Source organism: Peromyscus maniculatus, chromosome 4 (genome assembly GCF_049852395.1).
Source record: "Peromyscus maniculatus bairdii isolate BWxNUB_F1_BW_parent chromosome 4, HU_Pman_BW_mat_3.1, whole genome shotgun sequence".
Classification (NCBI taxonomy): Eukaryota; Metazoa; Chordata; class Mammalia; order Rodentia; family Cricetidae; genus Peromyscus; species Peromyscus maniculatus.
The window spans coordinates 130,246,399-130,273,112 of NC_134855.1; the positions used below are offsets into that span (position 1 = coordinate 130,246,399).

Below are 26,714 nucleotides of genomic sequence, written 5' to 3' on the forward strand. Positions count from 1 at the left end.
CCCTGGAACCTGAATTCCAATGAAAAAGCCAGAGAAATGTTCTACTCTAACACCACCACCAGGAGAAAGAAGCTCACCCAGCACCAGAATGAGTGAGGACTTCCTACATATCTTTCCAGAAAATCTTTGTTTGTTTCTAAGAAAGAAAGCCAGACAGTGGTGGTGCATGCCTTTAACCAGAGGCAGAGGCAGAGGCAGAGGCAGAGGCAGAGGCAGAGGCAGGCACATCCCTGTGAGTTCAAGGTTAGCCTGGTCTACAGAGCTAGTTTCAGGACAGCCAGGGCTACACAGAGAAACTCCATCTCAACAACAACAACAATAACAACAAAAACCCCAAAATCAAACAAACAAACAAAAAAAACAAACAGAGAGAGAGATTGTGTGTGTGTGTGTGTGTGTATGTGTGTGTGTGTGTGTGTGTGTGTGTGTGTGTGTGTGTGTGTGTGTGTGAGAGAGAGAGAGAGAGAGAGAGAGAGTTGAGGGTAGGGGAGGAGAGGAGAGAAAGCTGGGAAGACTTGGGGAAAGAATATGATAAAAATATAATGTACAAAATCCTCAAAGAATAAATAAATAAATAACAACAACAACAACAACAGCAACAACCCCCACCCAGGCTTTCCCTTTCAGACACTGGACCTCTGAGAGGTGCCTCTACTACCCTTCCTCAAGTCCCAGTCTTGAATAAACCTGTCTCCTCCACTTTGATGGTCAGTTTTAATGGCCCACTTGACGCATGTAAATCACCTCAGAAAACTGTCGCAATGAGAAATTGTCTCGAGCAGGTTGGCCTGTGGTCCTGTCTCTGGGAGACTGTCTTGATTATGGCAGCCGATGTGGGAAGACCCAGCCTAACCATGGGCAGCAGCATTCCCTGGGGTTGGGACCTGCAGGATGGAAGAGCAGAGGCATTGGGTGCAATAGCGTGCATGCACCCATCCTTTCTGGTGGCCTGCTTCAAGTTCCTGCCTTGACTTTCCCGTGAATACGGACTGTATCTGAAATTGGAAGTCCTCAAGCCCCCTTCTCCTTTAAGTGGCTTTTTGTTAGGTACTTTATTAAAACAACAGAACGGAACAAGGACTCCTGCTAATTTCTGTCTTCTGATTTTGTTTTTTTGTTTTTAGTTTTTGGTGGAGGCAATGAGTAGCCTCCTCCACCTCTGATAACAACCTCGCTGGGGCTTGTGTGTGCCCAACTTACCTAGTAGTACAGGTGACACTCATGTGGGTGTTTTGTATCAATGATACTGCAAAATAGCTTTTCAAAGACTGGGATCGAGGGGCATGCCATTACCACATGGACAAAGAGAGGCGGTGTAGTCTGGGATTGCTGAATTCTGGTGTGTACTGAAATGTTGGCATCTCCACTAACTGACGAATAAATTGATGGTAATGTATATATAATTTGTTTTAGGCCAAACAACTGAAAAATGTCAGAGTAATTTTCGCACTGGTCATGTATGGATAGGATATTGTTTCAGGCTGTTACACTAAGAAAAATGTCCTTCAGATGAATTTCACTAGCTTCTATTTTGTCTGGGTTCTGGCTGCACAGGGGTCCTCCCCACAAGATCCACGACAAGAGAAAATACCTCATAGTTTTTCCTTCCCATTGTCACAGGAAAAGTCCATCAAGTGAGGGTCCCTCAAGGAAGCCTGATGCTCAACACTTGCTGAGCTGAGGCTTGCTCTCTCCTGGCATCTAAACTTAAAACTCCATCCCTCTCTAGCACTGTCCTCTTGGGGACTCCTGCGAGAATGATAACATTACACAAACTGGAAACACTTAACAGTGTTTATTATCTGTCTGTTGGCAGAACAGTTATGTCTTATTTTAATGCCTATGGGGGTAGAGATGAGCTTGACACTCTAGGAGGAAGACTCGCTTCCCTGCTGTTATGGAGGGTGCTGGCCATGTCTATGGTGGTCCAGGTTGGGGCCAAGGGGCAGCCTTGGCAGAATCCCTGATTTGTTTTGTGTGCCCCTTGGTAGGAACAGTACCGCCCAAGCCATGTCTCCCGGTCCTGGAGGTGACAGACTTCAGAAGGGAGGCATTTGGGACAACGGCAGAGTTGATATTGAGCAAAGGGCTGGCATCTCGGACTTGGGAGAGTGGGGCCACGGTGTGTTTTCTTTGCATCTCTTCTCTGGGTTTCTTTTCACTCTTCAGCATCTCCACTGTGTTGTTGTCAGATATGTGGGGTATTTCGTGTCGGAGGTAGCTTTTAATCAGTTCAATCACGTTGGGGCCAACGCAGCATTTTTTGGATTTGCATTTCTGTATCTCGGTTTCCCCAACGAGGCAGCTGTCTCTGCATTTCCCAAAGCCCATTAAACATTTTTTCACAGTCAAAAGTTCTACATGGAGGGGGGGGGAGAGAGAGAGAGAGAGAGAGAGAGAAAGAGAGAGAGAGAGAGAGAGAGAGAGAGAGAGAGAGCTGGGTCAAAGTTAATCATTTGAGCTCTTCAGACTGTTGGTGGGAGAGCATTAGACTGGGAGGGGTCTGTCAACCTTCAGGGACAGCATTTGATGATGGTGGTGCCCTGGGGCAGACCTGGAAAGTCACTGTACACTGTGAGCCGAGAGTAAAACTCTTGTGTCGTCTCCTTTCCTTGAGTAGCTTTAAAAAATCAGAGAGTAGAGGGGCTTGGTGGCACACACCGTTAGTCCCAGCACTTGGGAAGCAGAGACAGGCAGATCTCTGTGAGTTTGAGGCCAGCCTGGGCTACAGAGTGAGTTCCAGATTAGCCAGGGCTCCATGGTGAAACCCTGCTTCAGATGTAAAAACATCCAAGAATGGGCTGGGGGGAACAGCTCACTGTAAAGTGTTTGCCCTGCTAGTGTGAGGAGGTGAGCTCAGTGCCAGGACTCTGTACCAAAGGCAGGGGTGGTGGTGTGTGTGGGAACGCATTGAGAGACAGGTCTCTGGGGTTCACTGGCCAGCTGGCCTAACCTGATTAGTGAGCCTCAGGCCAGTGAGAAACCCTGTCTCAAAAAACAAGATGAATGAGTCAGGCTGTGGTGCTGCTTGCCTTTACTCTAGAGTTTGGGAAGCAGAGGCAGGCGGAGCTCTGTGAGTTTGAGGCTAGCCTGGTCTGCATAGAGAGTTCCAGACCAGCTAGGACTACACAGAGAAATCCTGACTCAGGAACAACACAAACCAACAAAAACAAGGTGAATGGTACCTGAGGAAAGACACCTGAGGTTGTCTCACGCACACACACACACACACACACACACACACACACACACACACACACACACACACACACACACACACCAAGGGTATAAAGAGGAAGGAAAGATATAAAGCCCAGTTCCTTGATTTCAGAATGTTCCTCCCTCCCCCCTCCCTCTCTCCCTCCCCCCTCCCTCCCTCCCTCCCTCCCTCCCCCCTCCCTCCCTCCCTCCCTCCCTCCCTTCCTCTCTCCCTCCTCCTTCCCTCCTTTCCTCCTCCTTCCCTCCATTCTTCCCTCCCTCCCTTCCTTTCTTTCTGTCTGGTAGTACTGGGCTTTGAACCCAGAGCTGTGGGCAGTCACTCTCCTCTGAGTTCATCTCCAGCCCTAAGCCAGCATTTTTGACCTCCAGTTTTGCCTCATCCATACCAGCAGAGCCTCCCCTCCCCTTCTATAATCCTATAAAACACCAGTGTCAGCAAAACCCGCCATACAATGAATCCAAGAAAGAGTCATGATTATTATTTTAACATAAGCTAGCTGTGTACATTAATGAATTCATTGTGAGATCTCAGCACATGCATTCAGTGTGTGTTGATCAAAGCAAGGCTTTCTTTGTTTAAGCTCAGGTAGTCACTGGCATATTCAGGTTGACTATTTCTTTTAACTTCCATATGAGACAACATGGAGTACTCTCCTTTCTATGTGAGAGAATAAAATGATAATTTGCAAGAAAAAAGTGGAATAGTTTATTAAGTGAAATAAACCAAGGAAGAATTTTAAAACAGAATTAATAGGATTTTCAGAAGTGTTGTCTTCTTTGAAGTCCATGGCCTTTGACCTCCCTGTCAGTCACTAGACCTACAGTTCCTGGGACATGGCACTCCGTCACTTCCACCACCCAGGCACTCTGCCCATCAGAGATCTTATTTGTTACTCTAGTTTCCACTTGTCTCTGTCAGGATCGCGTTCAGATTATTTATTATCTCTAGCTTAGCCCAGGCTGGCCTCGAACTCACAGAGATCTGCCTGCCTCTGCCTACCAAGTGCTGGGATTAAAGGCGTGCGCCACCACCGCCCGGCAAATGAAAGGACACAGCCTTTTTTTCGTTTTTGTTTTGTTTTTTCCGAGACAGGGTTTCTCAGTGTTGCTTTGCGCCTTTCCTGGGTCTCGCTCAGTAGACCAGGCTGTCCTCAAACTCACAAAGATCCGCCTGGCTCTGCCTCCTGAGTGCTGGGATTTAAAGGCGTGCGCCACCATTGCCCGCCCCACCGATCTTAGTAATTTATCTTTATCTGTTGAATGTCCCATTTCAGTGTCTCACTGTTTTCCCTCAAGAAGTCTTTTCTTTCTCTATTACCCATCTTATCAATTTTATGTAAATTAGAAGTGATTTATTTAGCATCAGACAATTTCTGAAGGTTACAGTGCCCATGACAGATTGGGTCTGTCAGCATCCTGCTGTGGAAGAGAAAGAGGTCCAAGAGGCCCCACCCCTCCCTGAGAATCTTTAGGTAGCTAAGGATGGCTGGGGAAAGAGATTTTCTTCAGTGGTGTGGCTACTGATAAGTTGCCCATGTTCCTGTAGATAGCCCAAGCATTGCCCATGCTTCTGAAAACAAAACTAATAAAACTCACTGGGCCACCAAAAAATAAAAAGACATGAAGATAGAAAGGGAGTAGAGAGCAGAGAGGAGTGAGCAGGAGAAGGTGAGGACTTATTGTGATAAGATACATTCCGTATATATGCAGATACCATAATGGAATCCAATTATTACATGTAATTGATGTATGTTAATAAAACGTAAATAATTTCAAAGAATATTTTCACATATGTATCCATGTTGTTATTCTGATACATCTTCACATTGTTCTCATAAGGAGTATAAAACAGAAACATTTTAGAACTAGAAATAGTCGCCGGGCGGTGGCGGCGGCGGCGGCGGCGGCGGCGGCGGCGGCGGCGGCGGCGGCACACGCCTTTAATCCCAGCACTCAGGAGGCAGAGGCAGGTGGATCCCAGTGAGTTGGAGGCCAGCCTGGGCTACAGAGCGAGATTCAGGACAGGCACCAAAGCTACACAGAGAAAACCTGTCTCGAAAATCTAAAAGCACTAGAAACAGTCACCTTTATCCATTACGCTGTGTCAGTTTTGAAGCTTGACATGTTTAAGTGACTTTACCTAGGGGGACACAGACTTACCTGTCTAAGTTTCCAACATAGAAACATTACAAACTCTTTATTTTCTTTGTCTGATTCATTATGATTATTCCAAGTAGCTGGGTAGTTTTGTTTGCAGAAACAAGACTCAGTCTTTTTCCTTCTTTTTCAAGGACAGTGCCTAGTCCTCTGCCCTATCATGTGCTATAATGTGTCCCAAGACCCCTTTATGGTAGTTGGAGGGCTTCCAGGAAGACAGAGAGTAAGAGAAATTATAAGACTCTCCTAGAAAAGCTGACATGGAGATGTAGACCTGCTTACTAAATCCCAAAAAGGTTTTTTGAACACAGAGGCAAGGATTTCATCCTTGGTTCCCAGGGGTACATGCTGATTGAACCTTTGCACTAAGAGATGATTGTAATGGGGTCTGGGGAGAGAGCACTTGCTGTGTAAGATGAGGCCCCGAGCTCTGATCCCCCAAGTCCATGTCAAGCCAGATGCAGTAGTGCGGGCATCTGTAATCCCAGTGTTCCTACAGTGTAACAGGAGGTGGAGACAGGAGAATTCCCAGAAGCCCATGGGCCAGCTAGCCTGGTGTACACATGACAAACAGCAAAAGATACTGCCTCAAACAAGATGGAAGGAAGGGACTGACAGCTGATGTTTCCTCCGATCTCTACATATATGTGCCTATATGTTCTCTCTCACACACATCACACTGTATTCTCTCTCTCTCTCTTTCTCTCTCTCTCTCTCATACATTCAGATTTTAAAAATATGCAAGATGGTTATGTCAGAAATAGAGCTCACATGAGCATGGTCTGGGCTGAGTTGCAAGCTCAGACACACACACACACACACACACACACACACACACACACACACACACATACACACACACACATATACAGAGCAGGAAGGCTATGTACTATGTCAGTTTTTGAATACACAGGCACTACCCAACTCTCCTTGTATCTCCTTCACATCTCCATCAGACACAGTCTAGGGGTTGGGGCAGCTCTCCAGCCATCGTTTTGGTTGGGAATCTTTCAGTATCTCCTAGGAGTCCTGGCACCATGGGTAGCCCAGTCTTGCTTCCTCACATCAACCCCCCCCTTAACCCAGGAGCCCACATTACCTGATTTCACCTGATAGTGCAGCATGAGGCTGGTGACGAGAGGAAAGAGGAGCTTCATGGCCGAGGGACAGAACAGAAGCCTTGGGTCTGGGTAGGTGTTTTTGAGCTCTGGCCTTTATTGGCCTCTTCATGGCCTTGGGCCATGAGCACTGAAGTGCAGCTAAAACAGGCCTGTGTGTTGCTCAGGGGAGCTGAGTTTTCTCTGATTCTTTTTGATAAGTTTGTCAGTACATTTCTATGTGTTGCTACTCTTTGTCTTGAGAGGAACACAATTTATCCAAGACAAGAAAGAAAGGATGATCTTTATACTTCTTGTTCTTTTATTAAAAAGATTTTTTTTTTTTTTGGTTTTTTCGAGACAGGGTTTCTCTGTGTAGCTTTGCGCCTTTCCTGGAGCTCACTTGGTAGCCCAGGTTGGCTTCGAACTCACAAAGATCCGCCTGCCTCTGCCTCCCGAGTGCTGGGATTAAAGGCGTGCGCCACCACGTCCGGCAAGATTTTGTTTTTTGTTTTAAGCAGATGTATATATGTGTCTGTGTGCAGGTACGTGTGTGTGAGCACACTGCCCTCAAAGGCCAGAAGAGGATATTGGATCCTCTGGAGCTGGAGTTTAAAGTGAGTGTTAGTCTTGGGTGCTGGGAACAGATCTCTGGTTCTCTAAAACATAGAATGAGCTCTTAACCACTGAGCCATCTCTCCAGCCCCACACTTCCTGTTATTAACACTGGAGCAGAGTGAGTGTAACTTTCTCTGGAGCTCCAGCCAAAGGAAGCAGGCTAGAGAGGAGATGGACCCACGGAGTAGGTACAGCAGCGAGCTCTGCGTTCCCAAGTCTAGGCCTGCAGACTGTTCGACTTTCTACGTGAAAGACTGTTTGACTTGAAATGAGCATCAGGACTGCTCATGGGGCTCGAGGCGGCCTGCACACAAATGCAGAAGGACACAGCTCCTCTTTGTGGGAAGGCCACACATTCCCTAGGAGTTGACTATTAGATGATCGGTATGATTAATATTATGCATTATACATTGTCTGAGCATGGTATAGATGGTAATAAATGTGAATTATTGACTTTATAGACTTGACTGCACCCTCCATGTTTAAAAGGAGCCCTGTATGGCTTTTGGCAAGACTCAGTTTCCCCATTCTCAATCTCATAACTCAGTTTCTTCTGCTTCAAAATATTTACCACAAAGTTTGTTTCTTCTACAAAAAGTATGTGATTAGGGTTAGAGAAATGGCTCAGAGGTTAAAAATGAGTGCTGCTCTTCCAGAGGACCCAGGTTCAATTCCCAGCATCCACATGGCAACTCACGACTGTCTGTAACTCCAGTTCCAGGGCATCTAACACCTTCTTCTGGCCTCTGTGGGCACCAGGCATATATCTGACATACAGATATACATGGAGGCAAAACACCATACACATAAATCTTAAAAACAATCATGTGATTAATTTTTTTCTGGCATTTATGTATTTATTTTTGTTTGCTTGTTTGTTTTCCAAGACACAATTTCTCTGTGTAGCCCCGGCTGTCTCAGAACTTGCTTTGTAGACCAGATTGACCTCGAACTCACAGAGATCCACCTGCCTCTGCCTCCTGAGTGTTGGGATTAAAGGCATGAGGAATAATCCTTTTATACACTGTGAAGATTTATCATTGTGATTGGTTTAATAAAGAAGCTGACTGGCCAATAGCTGAACAGGGTAAAGTCAGGCAGGAAACCCAAACTGAGATGATGGGAAGAAGAGTGAAGTCAGCAGAGATGCCAGCAGACTCAGAGGAAGCAGAATGTGTAGAAAATGAGTTAACAAGCCATGAGCCTCACGGCAGAGTGTAGATAAGAAATATGGGTTAACATAAATGTAAGAGCTAGCCAGTAACAAGCTTGGGCTATTGACCCAGCATTTATAATTAATATAAGCCTCAGTGTGTTTATTTGGGAGCTACTGGTGGAAAAGAAACTTCCACCTATAATGTGCCACTACTGCCCAGCTTTTTTCTAGTTTTTATAAAACCCAGAAAAAGGAAGGTAGCTAGAAAGCCTGCTACAATGGTCTCCATGTTACAGATGTGGAAATGGAGGTAAAGATAGTTTTCATTGAGGCCTGACGCTTGTAGGAATAAACTCCAGCTCACGCTCACCCTGGGTCACACCTGTGCTCGGTGTCCTTGGTTGATATTTGTTCTCTGTGATGAGCTGACCAGGTTCTCCTTTCTCTCAGTTATCATGGTGATGCTCCTGACTCTACCTGTGCCTGTAACAGATCCTTAGTTGTCTGCATTGTTCAGGGGCTGAAGACAGCATGACATCATGAACTGATGCATGCTTGCAAGCACATCTGAAATCCCAGAGCTTGGTAGGCCAAAGCAGTAGGGCAGTGAATTGGAGGGACGTCTGAGCTGCATAGCAAGACTCTAAACAGAAAAGAACAGATGAAAATAAAGACAAAACCCAGTCAAAGTACAACCCAGGCTGAGGGTACCTGTCTGGAAACAGCTAAATGCAATTCCGTGAAACAGGGACTGTGTCATAGCCAGGAACAGAGGTAAGGACAAGGACACAGTGATGGAGGGCTTGTTGATCTTGGGGCAACAGCTCCATCAGGATGGTAAGCAGGTTAGGATTTTAGGACAGCTGTTGGCTCTCACCCAGGCTTGCTTGGGCTGTCCACAATGTATACCCAACCTCTTGGATTCTCCTTGGAACAGCCCCAGCCTCAGCCTGGGACTTTATTCTGCACTGGAGATCTTAGCCTTCCCATGATGCACTGGAGATCTTAGCCTTCTGTGTTGGGTTGGTCAAAGTCTCATGGACTTCTTAACACAAGAGCAGCTGTGCATGGGAACTCTTCTTCCCTCTCTCCCTCCCTTCCTCCCCCCTTTTCTCCCTTCCCTCCCTCCCTCCCTCCCTCCCTCCCTCCCTCCCTCCCTCCCTCCCTCCTTTCCTCCCTCCTCTCCCTTCCTTCCTCCCTCCTCTCCCTCCCTTCCTCCCTCCTTCCCTCCCTCCCTCCCTCCCTCCCTCCCTCCCTCCCTCCCTCCCTCCCTTCCTTCCTTTCTTTCTGTGTATGTGATTCTTCGTGTGTGTGAGAGTGTGTGAGTGTGTGTGAGTAAGTGTGTGTGTGTGTGTGTGTGTGTGTGCAGATGTGTGTGCATGTGGATGGAGGCTATAGGTACTGGGTAGGGGTTTCACACTGACCTGGAACTCACCGAGTAGGCTGGCTGTCCAGAGAGCTCCAGACATCCACTATTTCTGCCTCCCCCAAATTAAAGTGCAGTCTAGCATTTTGCTTGGCTTTTTAAAAATGTGGGCTCTGGGCATTAAATTCGGATCCTCATGCTCTCAAGGTAAATATTACATCAATTGAGCTATCTCTCTAATCCCCGAAAGAGCTCTTTCTTGTCCCCATTGACCTATGAGTGGCATGGTCAATGAGCACCTGGTAGGGGTTACTCATGGGATGTGCTGAAACCAATCCTGTGGCTTCACTGCGCTTCAACATTCCTCCTGGGCCTCAGAGCCCGGGAACCAGGCATCACTGATGGGTGCTTAGGAAAGAAACGATGAGGAGACATGTACACCCTTGAAAAACACCACCACAGTGTCAATGCTACAGGAGACGTGTCTCCACAACACAGTGACTTCAAGCAACCATTATTATCATTTATTATCTTTTTATCATTTCTTATTTTCTTCATGATTTTTACCTGTTGGCAGTATAGGCAGAACTGAGCAGGGGTGTTGACTCTGTGATCACGTCTGTGGCATAGGCAGGGAAGACTCACTGAAGCCTGGCGTCTCCTGGAAACCCACTCACTTCGATTCTAGCTGTGATACAGGCTATGAGCTAGAGGCCATTCCGTCTCCATCAGCCACTTTTACACTCAAGAGTCCTCCTAACATGGTGGATAGAGACAGGAGGCCAGTCAGAAGAACCACTGCCACAGAATCATTCAGGTTTCTTTACTGCATTGGTCACCGTGGTTACAAAGATCAAGGTTCAAGGAGAAGGAACATCGACATCACTTTCCCCCATCTTCTTTGTTATTTTTAAAAATAGTATTTTTATTCTTTGAAAGTTTATTTATACAGTGCATATTAATCGTGTCCACCCACCACTACCTCCTCTAGCTCCCCTTGGTTCCCCCACCTCATCTCCCTCCCAACTTCACATCCTCTTTTGTTTTCAAATTGTATTGGTATCACTTCTTTCTATTTTTTATTTTATGTATATGGGTGTTTTGCCTGAACCTATATTGTGTACCACATGTATCCCTGGTGCCTGCAGAGGCTAGAAGAGAGTGTCAGATCCCCCAGAACTGGAGTTACACATGGTTTCGAGCTGCAATGTAGGTTCTGGGAATTGAACCAGAGACCTTTAGAAGAACAGCTACTGCTCTTAACCACTGAACTAACTTTTCAGCCCCTTGACACAAATTTACATAGCCCTGGCTGTTCAGGAACTCACTATGCAGATTAGGCTAGCCTCAAACTCACAGAGATCCACCTGCCTCTGCCTCCTAAGTGCTGGGATCCAAGGCGTGCACCACCACATGGACAAATCTGTTTTGTGTTGATTTATTTTTGTTTTTTGAAACAGGGTCTCACTATGTAGTTCTGGCTGTTCTGGAACTTTATTTGTTTGTTTGTTTTTCGAGACAGGATTTCTCTGTGTAGCTTTGTGCCTTTCTTGGATCTCGCTCTGTAGACCAGACTGGCCTCGAACTCACAGAGATCCACCTGGCTCTGCCTCCCAAGTGCTGGGATTAAAGGCATGCACCACCACTGCCCAGCCTGGAACTTTATTTTTTGATGTGGTTCTGGGGATCTGAACTCAGGTTCTCAAGCTTGCACATCAAGTGCTCTTTCTTACCCACTAACCCAGCCCCCAGCCCCGATACCATTCTTTTTTGTATTTATTTTGGGTGGGGGTGTTTTGCCTGCGTGTGTCTCTGTGCACCACATCCATGCAGTGCCCATGGAGGACAGAAGGCGGCACCGGACCCTCTGGAACTGGAGTTATTGTGGATTGTGAGCTGCTATGTGGGTGCTGGGAATTAAACCCGGGTCCTCTGGAAGAACAGCCGGTGCTCTTAACCACTGTGCCATCTTTCCAGCCACTCGATACTATTTCTTCAGGGCGTAATGTCAACTACACACTGTAGTGTAAAAGCACTGGTAACAAATACTCCCAACTACTTTTTTTTTCTTTCTGAAATGACAAATCTGCTTTGCTAATTTTTGAGAAAATTTCTGCTAAGTATACAAGTCTGGGAAAACCAGTCAGTGATTTTTCAATGAAATGGCTGTTTCATAAAATATGGGCAGTTTGGGCTGGGGAGATCGCTCAGTCAGCAAGGTGCTTCCTGTGCAAATGTGGAGACCTGAGTTTGCTATCCAGCATCATGAGAGAGCTGAACGTGGGTCACATGTGCTTGTAATCCCAGCACGGGGGGGGGGGGGGCGGGGGGGGGCGGGGAGATCCTGGCTCCCATTGGCCAGTCAGCCTACTCTAATTGGCAAGCCCGGACTTCAGCAGGAATGTGGTCCAGTGCAAGACTCAGTGGCTAGTGTTGGTTCAGACTTTGAGAGTCTGACCCCTACTGGTTTATTTTAGGCTTACTTAAGCGCAGGACAGTCTGGTTCAATCCCACAAGTAGTGGTTTGAAAGAAAATGGCCCCCAAAGGGAGTGGCACTATTAGGGAGTGTCACCTTGTTGGAGTAGGTGCGGTCTTGATGGAGGAAGTGTGTCCCTGTGGAGGCGGGCTTTGAGGTCTCATCTATGCTCCAGATACCGCTCAGCGTTTTAAACCACTTCCTGTTGTTGTCTGCAAGATGCAGGATTCTTAGCTACAGCTGCAGCTGTTTGCCTGCAGGCTGCCATACTCCCTAACATGATGATAATGGACGGAACCTCTGAAAATGTAAGCCACCCCAATTAAATGTTTTTCCTTTATAAGAGTTGCTGTGGTCATGGTGTCTCTCCACAGCAATAGAAACCTTAACTAAGACACCACATGCACAACAAAGCTTACCTAAATCTCTTTAGATGTGACTCTTTGTATAGTACATGTGGCACCTTCCATCAAGATAGGTTCTATAGGTTGACTGGTTTATAGAACAGTAGGTTTATGAGGCAGGTCTGGAGGAGGGTCTGGCGCCAGAAAATCCCCAATCACACCGGTTGCACAAAGGGAAATGGTGGCTATAATAGAAGTCAAAGTTGAACGTGTTGTTTGCATGGCTAGTCTACTAATATAGGCAAGCAAAAGAGAATTGTAAGAATAGCTAGAAGAGGACCAATGAAAAGGGAAAGCCATTTTAGCCATGATGTCTATTCCAAGGTCACCTAGAGAAATTTTGTTTTTCTCTTTATGCAGATGATCAGTTTGACAATCCATTGTATGGGAGAACCCTGACACATTAAAGCAACACAAGCCAGAAAACTGTGACAACCAAGATTATGCTTGAGCATCCAATCATTTACCTTATTTTGTAAAACTGTGGTTCTCAATTCATCCATCTCTTGATTAACTTTTAATATTTTTGCTGCAACATTAACAATTTTGCCAATCTTACAGTCCATATTTGAAATCTTTTTACATGCTGTTAATCACTCCTGGGGCAGGTAATAAAAAAGCCATTGTGGTGCTAACCATTACAGGATCCAGTAGATGCCCAGAATCATCACAATTTTCAGGGAGAACTCTCTTAATTGTAATGATCAGTTGCCAAGATTTACTGAGAAAAATCGGTGTAATACCTCCTATTGCACACAAGCCTTTATAACCTGCAGGAAGGGCAGTATAAGGAGCATTTTCACACACACAAAGTCCATCCAGAGGCAGTTGTTTACCAGAGGGAAGGACATAATTAGAAATGGAATTACAATATGGAGGGAGAGAAGTACATTTGAAGCATAAACAATGTCATAAAAAAGTACCATTGACAGGGTAAGCCCTATGAATATGGGTGTGAGTGAACCCTACTTCGTCCAGTTATTTGTATAAAATTTATATGAGTAACTCCTGTACCATATGAATTTCTTTTTAAGAGCCCAGGAACAGATGGATCTCCTCTGATTCAAATAAGTTGTTCTTACTGACTGCCATGTGCCAAATGAAGCCAGAGGTTATTTTATAAATGATTGACAACAAACAGTGCTAGTTTAGGTACAATACTATCAACTTTAGTAAGCAGTACATTAGATAGTCCTTTCTTCATCCTCATACAGCTATATCTTCCACCATCAGAGCTTTCTAAGAGTACTTAATTATGCCAAAATCTATAATATATTATATAACTATTATATATAATATATAATATATTATAATATATACTCTATATTATAGTATTTGGATCAGTTAGATTAGTTTAACAAAAATATTCTCCATTCATATGACTAAATATTTGTCTACTATCTTTTGTTCAAACAACTGGTTCCAAAGGATAAAACCAATCTTTAGCATGGCAAAATAGCACTACAGTCATGCCTTTTATTACCCCTGATAAAAAGCATTTGGATTCTTCATTAACAAGCTGAGAACTAACATGTAATATAGTCAGTAAACATAACAGCATCATTTTGGGGTCAGTAGTTGTGTGGTGCTTTGAATAAGAATGGCCCCCATATGCTCATATATTTGAATGTTTAGGTACCAAGGAGTGGCACTATTTGAAAGGATTAGAAGGATAAAGAGGTGTGGCTTTGTTGGAGGAAATGTGTCACTGGGAAGTGGGCTTTGTGGTTACAAAAGCCCACAGCAGCCCCAGATTCTCTCTCTCATTGCCTATGGATCAGGACGTAGCTCTCCACTACTGCTCAGCACCTGCCTGCCTGCTGCCATGCTCCCCACCGTGATGGTAATGGAGTAAACCTCTGAAACTGTAAGCAAGCCCCCCAGTTAAATGCATACTCTTATAATAGTTGCCTGGGTTATAGTATCTCTTCACAGCAATAGACCAGTGACTAAGACAGTAGTATTGTGTCCTTATTGTCTCCTCCAGGTCTCAGCTTGACGAGTTAAAGTTTTGATGTCTCCCTAAGTCATTGGCTTATTCTTTCTCTTGGGACATCTCTTGATGGGTTGGTTATATAGCTACAGACACTTTGTTTGTCTGGTAGTATCAGGGATGTTGTACTGGTTGGAATCATTGGAGTAAGAGTCATCTGGGACTTCATTTATTTTCTAGAAAGACACGCATAACTTCTCCCTGATGTTAGAAGAACATTTGGCCCTTTCCAATTAATTTCTAGATCTTCCCATTTAACATACACTTTAGGCTGTGTCACCTTTAGGGAAAAGTGTTTTTGGACAGCAGAAGAAGCATTATCCTTTAGAGTGAAAAAATTTAAAGTAAGCATGGCTAAATGTAGTATGTGGGATTTAAGTGGGTGTATATACCACCTTTTATATAAAAAAATTTTGTTTAAGTATTTGATGGCGTCATTCCACAATAGTTTGACACTATGAATTGTAAGGGATTCTAGTAACATGATTAATATTCCATAGATTGCAAAACACCTTAAAGTGTTTGCTAGTATAAGCAGGACTATTATGAGTTTTTGGTTGTAATGGGAGTCCTAGAATGGAGAAAATGTATAGTAAATGATTAATGGCATCTGAGGTGGTTTTGCCCTTGTGGGAAGAAGCAATAATCATATTGGGAAAAGTATCAACTGCTTCATGAATGTATTTTAAGTTTCTAAGTTCTGAGATATGAATAATATCTGAGTGGTGGTATTCTAATTGTACTGAAATGTGATTTTAATTGTATGTTAATAAATAAAGTTGCCCGGGGGGTCAGAGCTATAGGCAGCGGTGGCGGTGGCAGCGGCGGCGGCGGCGGCGCATGCCTTTAATCCCATAGATCTCTGTGTGTTCAGGGATACAGCCAGCATTGGAGACATACGCCTTTAAGACCTAGAGGGCTGTACATACAGACAGTGATGAGGCAGTCACGTGTTTGGGTTTACAACCAATGAGAAGGCAGAACAAAATGCTATGAAAAGACAGACACACAGGAAATAGCTCTCTTTCGGGAAGCTAGGACACCGCAGGAGGAAGGGTGAGATTTTAGCTCTGAGCTCTGATCTCTTGGCTTTCTCTTTTACATTGGTTCTGTGTTTCTTATTTAATAAGATGGTTGGTTACATCAACATATCTGTCTGCCAAATGGTGTTCTATTTTAACCCTCTATTATTTCTGCCAGCAGAGGGCAGTGGGGTAAAACAAACAAACAAACAAACAAACAAAAAAACCAAGGATGGGCCTAATGATTTGTCCTACCTGTTCATGATGTAAGATTTCATTTTGGTGAAGAAGTCCATGAGATTTTTGAGTGGCCTGAAAAAAAAAGTATTAGGAATGAAGAGGAGGCCAGCACATTGGCTTGAGCACTGCAGATGCTAACAGACCTGGCAAAATAGAATGATCATGAATATGAGTTATGAGAAAAGGTTGAGCTTGTTGTCATATAGATGTCTGAAGGGAGAGAAATCATTGTGAAATGATACTAGTAGTGGGCTTGGATTTAAGTCTTGCAGTTTCTTTTTTTTTTTTTTTTTTTTTTAAATTTATTTATTTATTATGTATACAGTGTTCTGCTTGCATATATCCCTGCAGGCCAGAAGAGGGAGCCAGATCTCATTACAGATGGTTGTGAGCCACCATGTGGTTGCTGGGAATTGAACTCAGGACCTCTGGAAGAACAGCCAGTGCTCTTAACCTCTGAGCCATCTCTCCAGCCCCCCAGTCTTGCAGTTTCTTAAAGAAACAGTTTGAGGGCTGGAGAGATGGCTCAGAGGTTAAGAGCACTGACTGCTCTTCCGGAGGTCCCGAGTTCAATTCCCAGCAACTGCATGGTAGCTCACAACCATCTGTAATGAGATCTGGTGCCCTCTTCTGGCCTGCAGACATACATGCAGGCAGAACATTGTATGCATAATAAATAAATAAATCTTAAAAAAAAAAAAAGAAACAGTTTGAGCACAGTATGCAGAGTCAGCTAAAATATTCAGTGGCTAAGAAACATCTAATAAGAGCTGATTGATTATGGCGAGTCCAGACTGTTGAGCTGTACAACCTGGGGTGGGAACAATCTTTTTTGTGGAGGGTGTAGAATTTGTGTATAAGACCTAAGCTCCTTGTCCTCTTAAAGAGCCATCTTTGAAAACATTAAAAGCAACCTCTATAGGATTTTTAGATGTAATTTAAAGTAATACCCACATGGTATCTTTAAATAATCTTAGGAGGGGATATTTAGGATAATAATTATCTATAGAACCCAAATAACATGATAACTAACTGCCAGTTATCAGTGTGGAACAAATCATCAACCTGCTTTTTCTTTAATGGTACTATGATTTCTGTAGTTACTACAGCTTACTATGATTTAATTAAGTTCTTTAAGATGTGTCCTTCCTATCATGGTCAAGTCTGTAATTGCTTGTAGATAAGGAGTTACAGGTTGTGGAGAATTATGACACGCATAGGTTTCTAAAATACCATCATCTTGTTGATATATAATTCCAGTAGGTGATTAGGGGACGGAAGGATAAGTAGTTGATAAGGAAGTAAATAGGATTGATTCTATGAGCTACGGCTTTCGCAGCAGCATTCTTTGGGAAACTAATAACTTGCTCCGCTTCAGGTGTTATGTTTTTTATACAGTTTGAGAGTCTCCAGAAAGTTAATTAAAGAGCATCTTTAGTAGTAACAGGCCGATAAGGATGTACCCAACTGATATAACCCTTTTTTTTTTTTTAAATAATTGAAGGTACATTGTTTGGGAAGGTCTAAGCAGAGAGAATGAAGGCGAATTTGTTGTTGTGTAATAATATAAGTAATTATAAGGTGATTGCTTTGTATTTCATCCAGAGGTATGTTTAAGTTTTGCTATTTTAGTTTATTTACCACAGAAGTTAAGCACTTTTTAAACTATCAATTAGCTGTTGTTGCAATTAGACAAGTAGCCAAGAAGAATGTCACTCATATAATGAATGACCAATACCTTGGGAAATTTAATGAGCACCGACTCAAGTGCTTTATGTACATAATATTGACATGTAGTGGAGGCTATTTATCATCCCTTGTGGTAAAAGTCTCCATTGACATTGGGTCATTTGCTGTGGATTGTTTAAAGTAGGAACAGAGATTGCAAAACAATTCTTATCATCAGGATGTAAAGGAATAGAGAAAAAGCGCCAGTAGCCACATCAAAGGAGCAGCAGGTGGCCCTGGAATTCAGGAGTTTGGCCCACTAGGAAGCAAAGCATGATGGGTGAATCTTAGATAGGCAAGGCCCTGCTGTGCCTTTACGTGTTTGCCGCTGCCATTTTTCTCTGGTATCTGGCATGGTGTGAATGGGTGTAGGGGGATCCCTACTGCCTTTAATACGGTGTGACTGTCTCATGGAAAGATCCTGTCCTACTGAGCATTTTTACCTGTGGATTATTATAAGATGATTTCCTCTTAAGCTGAACTGTTTAATTGAAGGAATGATTTTATACAATAATAGTGTTAGTTTAACTAGAATGTTGATGATTAAGGGTTTCTAACAAATATAGTAAGAAATTATGATAGAGGTTAGTTCATGGGAAAATCAACACAGGTAAAGATAGCATATAGTACTGCCTCCATGCCTGATAAAGCAGGGGCTGCAGAGGGTAGAAAATTGGAAGAAGGAAGTGTCACACAGATAGGATAGTGTCTCTTGAGGAGCCCTGTAGACTATGGCTTAGGCTAATGATTAAGAAAAACAATGGAGTCCCAGGAGTTAGCTCAAGTTCTTTTTGATATTGGGAAATGTGTTCATAGGTTTTGGTGTGCATCATAGCTAAAACAAAGCTTTCAATAATGACTTCATGCAACTAAAAAAATAAAAATTTGCATGGTTAGTTAAGATAATTGGATAGGATTCTAAAATATGAAAAGTGAAACTAGTAACCCATTTTTCTGGTAATTATAAAAACTACTGTTTATGTAAATAGTTATGGCTGAAAGGCTCCCGATCTAAGAAAAGTCTAAAAGACAAATGTTTAACTGTATGTGGGTTCTTGGGGATAATTTGTTTTTCACCTGTAATATGTAAAATGTTTAATCATGTAATGGAAATGGGAAACACATCACTTTTTACTTGTATTCATTGTAATCATTCACTTAAAAAATAGAATGCAATCACATTGTAATTTTTACATTGCTTGAAAGATTTTGCTGGGGTATATAAGCCATAAGGGAAAAAAATAAAGTCACAGATAAGAAAGATGTCAGGAGGTAGTGAGAAGGAAGTCATCGGGAGGTAGTGAGAAGGAAGTCATTGGGAAGTAGTGAGAAGGAAGTCATCAGAAGATACAGAAGGGAAACATCAGGGTAGAAGAACAGAACAGAAAAAGAATAGATAGAACAAACAACAGAGAATAATAAAAAGAAGTCTGTTTTTTTTTTTTTTTTTTAATCACTGACTCTGCATTTCGTTCCCAGTCTCCTTGACCTGCAGAAGGCTGGTTCTGCAAAAAAAAAAAAAAAAAAAAAAAGCAGTATTTTAAGTCAAATATAATATTGTGATGTTCTTGAGGAATCATAGCAGGAGCAGTGTGCATTTGTGCCCCGATATCATGTGGCAGTCAAAATCTATTATTTGCCTTTTTATGAATTACAAAAATGGGGAATTCCAAGGGCTTACTGTATATCCTAGTTACAATTATTCCTGTACTAGAAGTTGGGCCTGTTTTAATTTTTCCTCATGAAGGGGCCACTGATCAATCCATACTGGGTCATCAGAGACCTATTGTAGTTTTTAAAACTGTATGGCTGGCTTTTGATCAATGGCCCGAATAAGGGAGGTTATACTTTCTTATAATTATCAGATGATTCATTGTTTGCAGTGGTACTGCATGTATCTGCTGTAATATATCTCTTCCCCACGGATTATATGAAAGTCCTGAGACAATATAAGGCTTGGCTGTGCCAAAAGGACAATCTTTGTCAATCTGCTTTAAGACATTAGCACTTTCAAAAGAACTCTGTTGGTCTGCAACACCTTGTAAATGTGGGCCTCCAGACAGACATAGGCCGGCGGCGGCGGCGGCGGCCGTGGCGGCGGAGGGGGGTGGGGTGGGGTGGGGGGTGGGTATCACTTTGACTAGTAACTGAATGATCTGCCCTAGTTTCTAGATGGATTCTAAAAGGATAGTTCTTAATGTGTAAGGTCAACATAGGATGTCTATCCTCTGATAAGGGTCTTGTTCACAAAGCTAGGAGATCTAATCCCATTGCACCAGCTCTTGCTTCCCCTGAATGACTGGATACTGCGTTTGAACCTGGTTCATTTTTTTTTTTTTTGGTTGTCTGGGTCGATTTCCCTTTTTATGTTGTGGCTGGGTGTTGGCCCTAGGGGTTTTAAAGACTTACTATTCCTTGTCAAATGTGGATCAATATTCCTTAGCCCAATATTTTCCATTTTTACATCACGGGCAAAGGCGAGGGGCCAGATTATTAGATTTTTTGCACTAATTTTTCCAGTGTCCTTTATTCCCACATTCAAAGCAAAGTCCTTTTCGAGGAGTTTTTTTTGAATAACTGCTGCAGTGGCTGCTGCAACATGAGATGAACCGTCAAGACGTTGAGTGGCGGTTACCCAGTTAGAGAGATCACCGTGGTTCACGGACACCACAGTAGCTCCACGCTCCGGTGGTCTCCCCAAACTCGAGCTGTCTGGTCAGGATATCTGCAGCTTCCCCATGAACTACTTTCTGTGGCACTGCTCCCTTAACGAGAGCAAGAAACTCAGGCCACGGCTCATTGACCTGTTTTAAAGTGGCCAGAGAATCCAGTTTCTCCCTGATTTGTAGTTCTCCAGGCTTGCAGTGCACAGAGTCACACTTGGTCAAAACACTGGGCCAAACCATTCATCTGTCCTAGAGTGTCACTTTATTTTCACACTGCCCGAAGCATGTCTGAATTAGCAGGGACATTGTTGTCACAGTTTCTGTCTGCCCATTCATCATTTTTGTCATATGCTTTGCTGTCCACATAAAATATTGTCCTGGGGCGAAAAGAAGCTTTACATACTTGCTTATGGTCCCAAGGAATAATAATATCCCTGCTTAAATTGCCCCATACTGTATCAATAAATGGAGCATGCATGCCATTGGCAGCAATGGGTTTTCTGAAATCCTTTAAGAACTCAAAAGTAAATGGGTGATGTTGATGCACATTTGGGTTTTGAGGATTTAAAAATCATAGGCATCATAAGAGCTGGCGTGAAAAGGGATTCTGTCCAATCATTGTTGATTATGTCCTTCTTCTTCTTCTTCTTCTTCTTCTTCTTCTTCTTCTTCTTCTTCTTCTTCTTCTTCTTCTTCTTCTTCTTCTTCTTCATTATTATTATTATTATTATTATTATTATTATTATTTACTTATTTATTATGTATACAGTGTTCTGCCTGTATGTATGTCTGCAGGCCAGAAGAGGGCACTGGATCTCATTCTAGATGGTTGTGAGCCACCATGTGGTTGAACTCAGGTCCTCTGGGAGAACAGCCAGTGCTCTTAACGCCTGAGCCATCTCTCCAATCCCATCCCTCATCTTCTATGAGAAGTCTCTGAAAGTGAGGCAGTATAGATTGATTGGCGAGAATGAATATTTATTGTACATGAGTATAGATTTGGTGCACTCGAATGGGGAGGTAAATGTCTAAATCAGTCTCCCCTAATATAGGGGCAGTGGTCCCCTGCTAAGATGTCCTTGGGGTATCCTTTTTAGAGGGTTCCTCTTTACTGCAGTCTTCTCGAAGAGGGTTCAAGTAATTCATTACTGCAGTCCAAACTGAAAATAATTGACAGGGATTTTACCCCCCCTTTTCATGGGCTCTTTTTATATTAGCTCCTATGCATTTCCAATTGTCAACATCAACGGTTCCTTGTTGGATTGGATTTTACGGTCACTTGTACAAAGTCACAGCTATTGCTCTGAATATTTTGTTCTCCTGGATCTTAACAGACATCTCAATAGTTGTATAAGATGTTTTGCCTCAAAGGACTGAGCAGAATTCATGTTATTTCACTCTCTCACTTACAGTTGTGACCCCTTGGGTGAAGGACTGAATTCCTACCCTCTGCTTCTATTTAAAGAAAAGAACTTCTTATCTTCTTGGAGGGCTGAGCCCCAAGCTGGGCACCAGTTGTGGGGTGTCTCCGCACCAGCAACAGAGTGAAGAGCAGCGTGAGGCAAGAATGCAGTTCAGCTCTACAGAACAGAGTATCCAGTGGTGTAAGCTTTACAGCTCTAAGGGGAAAGGCATCCTGGCAGTTGGGACCCAAGGAATGCCACAGAGTCACATGGCACAAGAAACCTCACACAAGAGATTTATTGGGGAAAACACACGAGGGTGTTTGCCTCTGTTCAGGTGAGGTACAGCAGAGAACTGAGGGGCGGCAGGCTTTATATAGGGTTTCTTGGCGGTGGAGTTTTCTGGGGTGGCCTTGAGATTGGTGGTATTTAGTGGCCTAATTTGGGGGTGAGCTCAGGGATTGGCGGCCTGATCCTGGGCTTTTTACCCTATAGGGCGGACCTTGGCCACCTGTGTCTGGAAGGGCTGTAAGGCTGCTGTTGTGGCCGGAGTGTTCTGTGGGTAGAACCTGGGGGTTGAGGTCCTCTGGGTGGGGCCTGGCCACTGTGGGCCTTGAGGGGCTTACAAGTGTTGGTTCAAACTTGGAGAGTCTGACCCCTAGTGGTTTATTTTAGGCTTAAGCACAGCACAGTCTGGTGAAAACTCTTCTTGTGATGATTAATTCAATCCCACATGCACAACAAAGCATACCTACATTTCTTCGAGGAACAAAGTAAGCTAAATACAGATCCGATGTGAATACATCAAAACTCTTTGTTAGGTACATGTGGCACCTTCCATAAAGATAGATGCCTTTAATATTCCATAAAGATATGGTGCCTTTAATCATAGCACTTGGGAGGCAGGGGCAGGCAGATCTCTGAGTTCTGAGTTTGAGGTCAGCCTGGTCTACAGAGCAAGTTTCAGGACATACAGGGCTACACGAAAAACCCTGTCTTGAAAAACAAAAAACAAACAACAACAACACCAAAATTAGTTCTATAGACTGAGAAAAGCAAGTTTACAAGAAGGGTCTAGAGGAGGGGCCAGTGCTGGAAAGTCTTCAGCCACACAGACTGCACAAATGTCACCAGGCTAGAAACACATCTGTTCCAGCCAGGTGGGCAGAAAGCAGGTCTTGTATGCCTTCCCTTGAAGGAACACCCCTGTGTGCTTAACATTCTAGGTTACTCTGAGCATGTCCATGAGTGAAAGACTTCCATGCCCCATATACCAGTCTCAAAAAAACCAGGTGGATGGCCTCTGAGGTTGACCCTCAGATCTTCACATGCACATGTACACAGGTGCACACACACACACACACACACACACACACACACACACACACACCTCTCTGCCTCCCTAGTGCTGGGGTTGAAGGCATGTACCACCATACCTGGCTATTATCACAGACATCATTAAATGAAAATGTTATATTTCAAAGCCTGGCGCTTGCTTGGTGGTGTGGAGCCCAACCTCTGGTTACAAATGTGCGTGGCTGCTTTGACTTTGGTGAGGCACTGGCCGCTTCACTGGCGGGACTTTTGCTATAGAGAGCCCAAGTCAATTCGGTGGAAAGACAAAGGCTTTTTTTTTTTTTTTTTTGAGTATTACAGAGTTTATTTAGCAAAAAGTTTCATATGAAAATGTACATGACCCAATTCTACACCCCAATCAAACAGTCCTTAGGGGAAGGATGTGGACTCCTCTGCTGACCCGCCATTGTTTAGACTCTTTCCAAGGCTTCTAACATGATGATGCTGTTTCCTCGTATGACCACCATGCCGATGTTATTCTGTTGCCCACTAGTTGCCATCTCCACACACTCATTAATCACAAGATTCACAAAGGGATCAAAGCCCCGTAGTATTCCTTGTACATGTCGGCCACCATTTAACTTCAATGATAACTTCTTGTCCATAAATTTCTTCAGCTCGGGAGGGTGGGCCTTGCTCATGGCGACTTTTCAGCGGGCTCGGGACGATGGAAAAGAGCGGGCGGCCTCACAAATGCACGTGCAGCAGGCCGGGCGCCGATGTCTGACGTCACTAAGATAAAGGCTTTTCCAAACATCTTCAATGTTATTTTCCCTCTCCCTCTCCTTCTGTATTGACCTCCCTCCCTCTTCCCTAAAGCCTCCTCCCATTTCTCCATCTCCTCCTTCGTGTATCCCCACATGGATTCTGCCATTCCCTTCTCTAGCGCTCCCCCCACAGTGTCCTTTTCCCTTCCTGGTGTCTGTGGTTTCTCCAGGTTCTATGCTCACATCTAGCTCCACCCACGACACCTTAACAATACACCTGCCGAAACAGGACCTGAACGGGACAACACAGAGAGTCCCGCTCTTGAGGAATGGGGAAGTCTCATGGGCCTCACTCCTAAACAAAGAACCACACTGGTCACCCAGGAAAGCTGGGAGAGGGAGGATGAGTCATCACTAGGGAGGAGCCTCTTAACTGGCTGTTCAATCCCAAGTGGTCATCCCTGAAATCATGTACACACACAAGCAACACTAAATGGACTCAGCAGGCTGTATTTATATATCTATGCAGCTCTCTCTGTGTCTTTCTCTCTGAGAGAAACATGAAATGGATGGGAGAGAGGAAAGAAAAGAAGGAAATGTAATTTTATTTTAGTTAAGAAAATAAAAAATAGGTATTAATAAAAAATTAAGAACATTAATTATGGCAGTTAGCAAATGGGAAAAACAAGCCATAAGTGAAAGGAGACATTTCTCAAGGGACAAGACGATGTTCAGGAGCTGGAAGAAGACTTAGTGGGTAAGGGTGCTTGCCGTGCAAGCATCAGGATCTGAGTTCAAATCCCAGCACTCATGTAAAAAGCCTAATGTGGCCAGCAGGGGTGGGGAGACATGCAGTTGCTCTGCATGCTCTGTACACATCTAGAGACCTCAACCTCAAAGAATGTTCGAATGGGGGCTGGAAAAATGGTTCCGCAGTTAAGAGCACTTACTGTTCTTACAGAGGACCCAGCAAACATAAGTTTGCTCACAGCCACCTGTAACTCTAGTTTCCAGGAATTCAACAGCCTATCCTAGCCTCAACAGGCGGAGGCAGAGAAAGGAGCTACATTTTAATCAGCAGGCAATAGGAAGTGATCTGAGATGCTGGGCATGGCTTGAACATATATGAGATCTCAAATCCTGCCTCCACAGTGACACATTTCCTCCAACAAGGCCATTCCTATTCCAGCAAAGCCACACCTCCTAATAACGCCCCTTCCTATGAGCTTATGGGGCCAATTACATTCAAACTACTACTGTAGACCATGCTGGCCTTGAACCAGCCTCTGCCTCCTGAGTGTTGGGATTAAAGTCATGAGCTACCACATCTAGCATGTCACCGAATATGGAACTCACTAATTAGCTAGACTGCCTGGTCAGTGAGCCCTGGGATCCTTTCTCTGCCTTCTCCTGTTGAGGCTAGGATAGGCTGTTGAGCATGCAGAGCAACTGATTTATATCCTTTCTGTGGAGTTCCACAATCTTGAAAGCTTGGATGCTTGGGCAGCTAGGAAAAGGAATTGGCCACTAGGTGGTACTTGAGATCCAAACTTTGACATTTGATTGGAAGATAATGAAAGCTGGATTGGCCCTTCAAAGGTTCCACGTTCCAGAAAGAGAGCCTTATGAGGACTGAAGAATAACTGGGGAGAGAGTTTCAACGGGGAAAAATATCGTTTGCTACTTCTTGGTCTGATAATAGAAAAGGAATATAATTTTGGCTAATTTTTAAATCTATGCTTTCTGAACTATGAAAATGTATTCCTCTAAGACAGTGGTTTTCAACTTTCCTAATGCTGAGACCCTTTAATACAGTTCTTCATGTTGTAGTGACACCAACCATAAAATTATTTTCTTTGCTACTTTGTAACTGTAGTTTTGCTACTGTTACAAATCATAATGTAAATATCTGTGTTTTCTGATGGTCTTGGGTGACCCTGTGGAAAAGGTCATTCACCCCTCAAAGGGGTCATGACCCACATGTTGAGAACCACTCTTCTAAGACATTTGAACAGTTATTTGTAGCTAATATTTTATGTCTAAAACAATGAGGAGTGCTCCTCAGTGGGGGAAGTTTTTCCTTCCTTCCTTCCTTCCTTCCTTCCTTCCTTCCTTCCTTCCTTCCTTCCTTCCTTCCTTTCTCTCTTTCTTTCTTTCCTTTCTTTTTCCTTTTCCTTTCCTTTCTTTTTCCTTCCTCCCTCCCCTCCCTCCCCTCCCTCCCCTCCCTCCCTCCCTCCCTCCCTCCCTCCCTCCCTCCCTCCCTCCCTCCCTCCCTCCCTCCCTCTCTCTCTCTCTCTCTCTCTCTCTCTCTCTCTCTCTCTCACAGACAGGGTCTCATTATGTAGCCCCGGCTGGCCTGGAACTCAAGAATTCACTTTGTAACCAGGCTAGCCTCAAACTCACAGACGTCCACCTTTGTATGCCTCCTGATGCTGGGATTGAAGGTGTGTGCTACCACACCTAGCATGGGTAGGTGTTTTGCTGAGTTTTTGCTTAAGCACATAAATGTCTTCTCAAAATAACTTATCAAGTAAAACTGAGGATATTTTGGAAGAAAAAATATATTTATTTTTCTGAATGTTTGAAAGGGCACTCAGAGTCCTTCATCAAAGAGCTAAGTTTTCATCATTTGGACACTGGCTGTAAATTGGTTTAGACATACCTCTGATCTCTCTGTGGCAGCCTACCCAAGGAATAGATGTATTGGGCTCAGAATTAATTTTTTGGACATATCTCAGAGAAAATTCTCTGCAGTTTGGGGCTGGGGAGATGGTTCAGCCAGGAAAGTGCCTGCTGTGGAAGCATGAGGACCCGAGTGTGGATCTCCAGTACCGTGTAAGAAGCTGGGCTTGGCAGCACATGCCTGTGACCCTAGCTCTGGGTGGGTGGAGACAGGAGGCTCCCTGGGGCTCTCTGGCCAGCCAGCCTCGCTAATCAGTGAGCTCCACATTCAGTGAAAGACCCTGTCTCAAGAAGTTGACACTGCAATAGCCTCTGACACTCATCTTCTCTGTCTCTATCTCTCTCTGTTGCTCTGTCTCTCCCTGTCTCTCTGTCTCCGTCTCTGTCTCTCTCTCTCTGCATACATGTGTGTATACAACTAAA

The 26,714-nt window shown here is 43.9% G+C and overlaps 2 protein-coding genes across 2 annotated transcripts; both read right to left on the reverse strand.

Moving 5' to 3' along the window:
• Positions 1–1,780: 1,780 nt before the first annotated feature.
• Defb129 (defensin beta 129) lies at positions 1,781–6,625 on the reverse strand. The gene is made up of 2 exons (XM_006985497.3): positions 6,476–6,625; positions 1,781–2,357 (listed from the first exon to the last, which is right to left on the reverse strand). The coding sequence occupies exons 1-2, from the start codon at positions 6,531–6,533 to the stop codon at positions 1,918–1,920; spliced, it is 498 nt and encodes a 165-aa protein (XP_006985559.1). The 5' UTR covers positions 6,534–6,625; the 3' UTR covers positions 1,781–1,917.
• A 16,579-nt stretch (positions 6,626–23,204) lies between these two features.
• LOC107402285 (small nuclear ribonucleoprotein G) lies at positions 23,205–23,631 on the reverse strand. The gene has a single exon (XM_016003920.3). It carries the CDS (start codon positions 23,541–23,543, stop codon positions 23,313–23,315), a length of 231 nt encoding a protein of 76 aa, XP_015859406.1. The 5' UTR covers positions 23,544–23,631; the 3' UTR covers positions 23,205–23,312.
• Between the last annotated feature and the right edge of the window lie 3,083 nt (positions 23,632–26,714).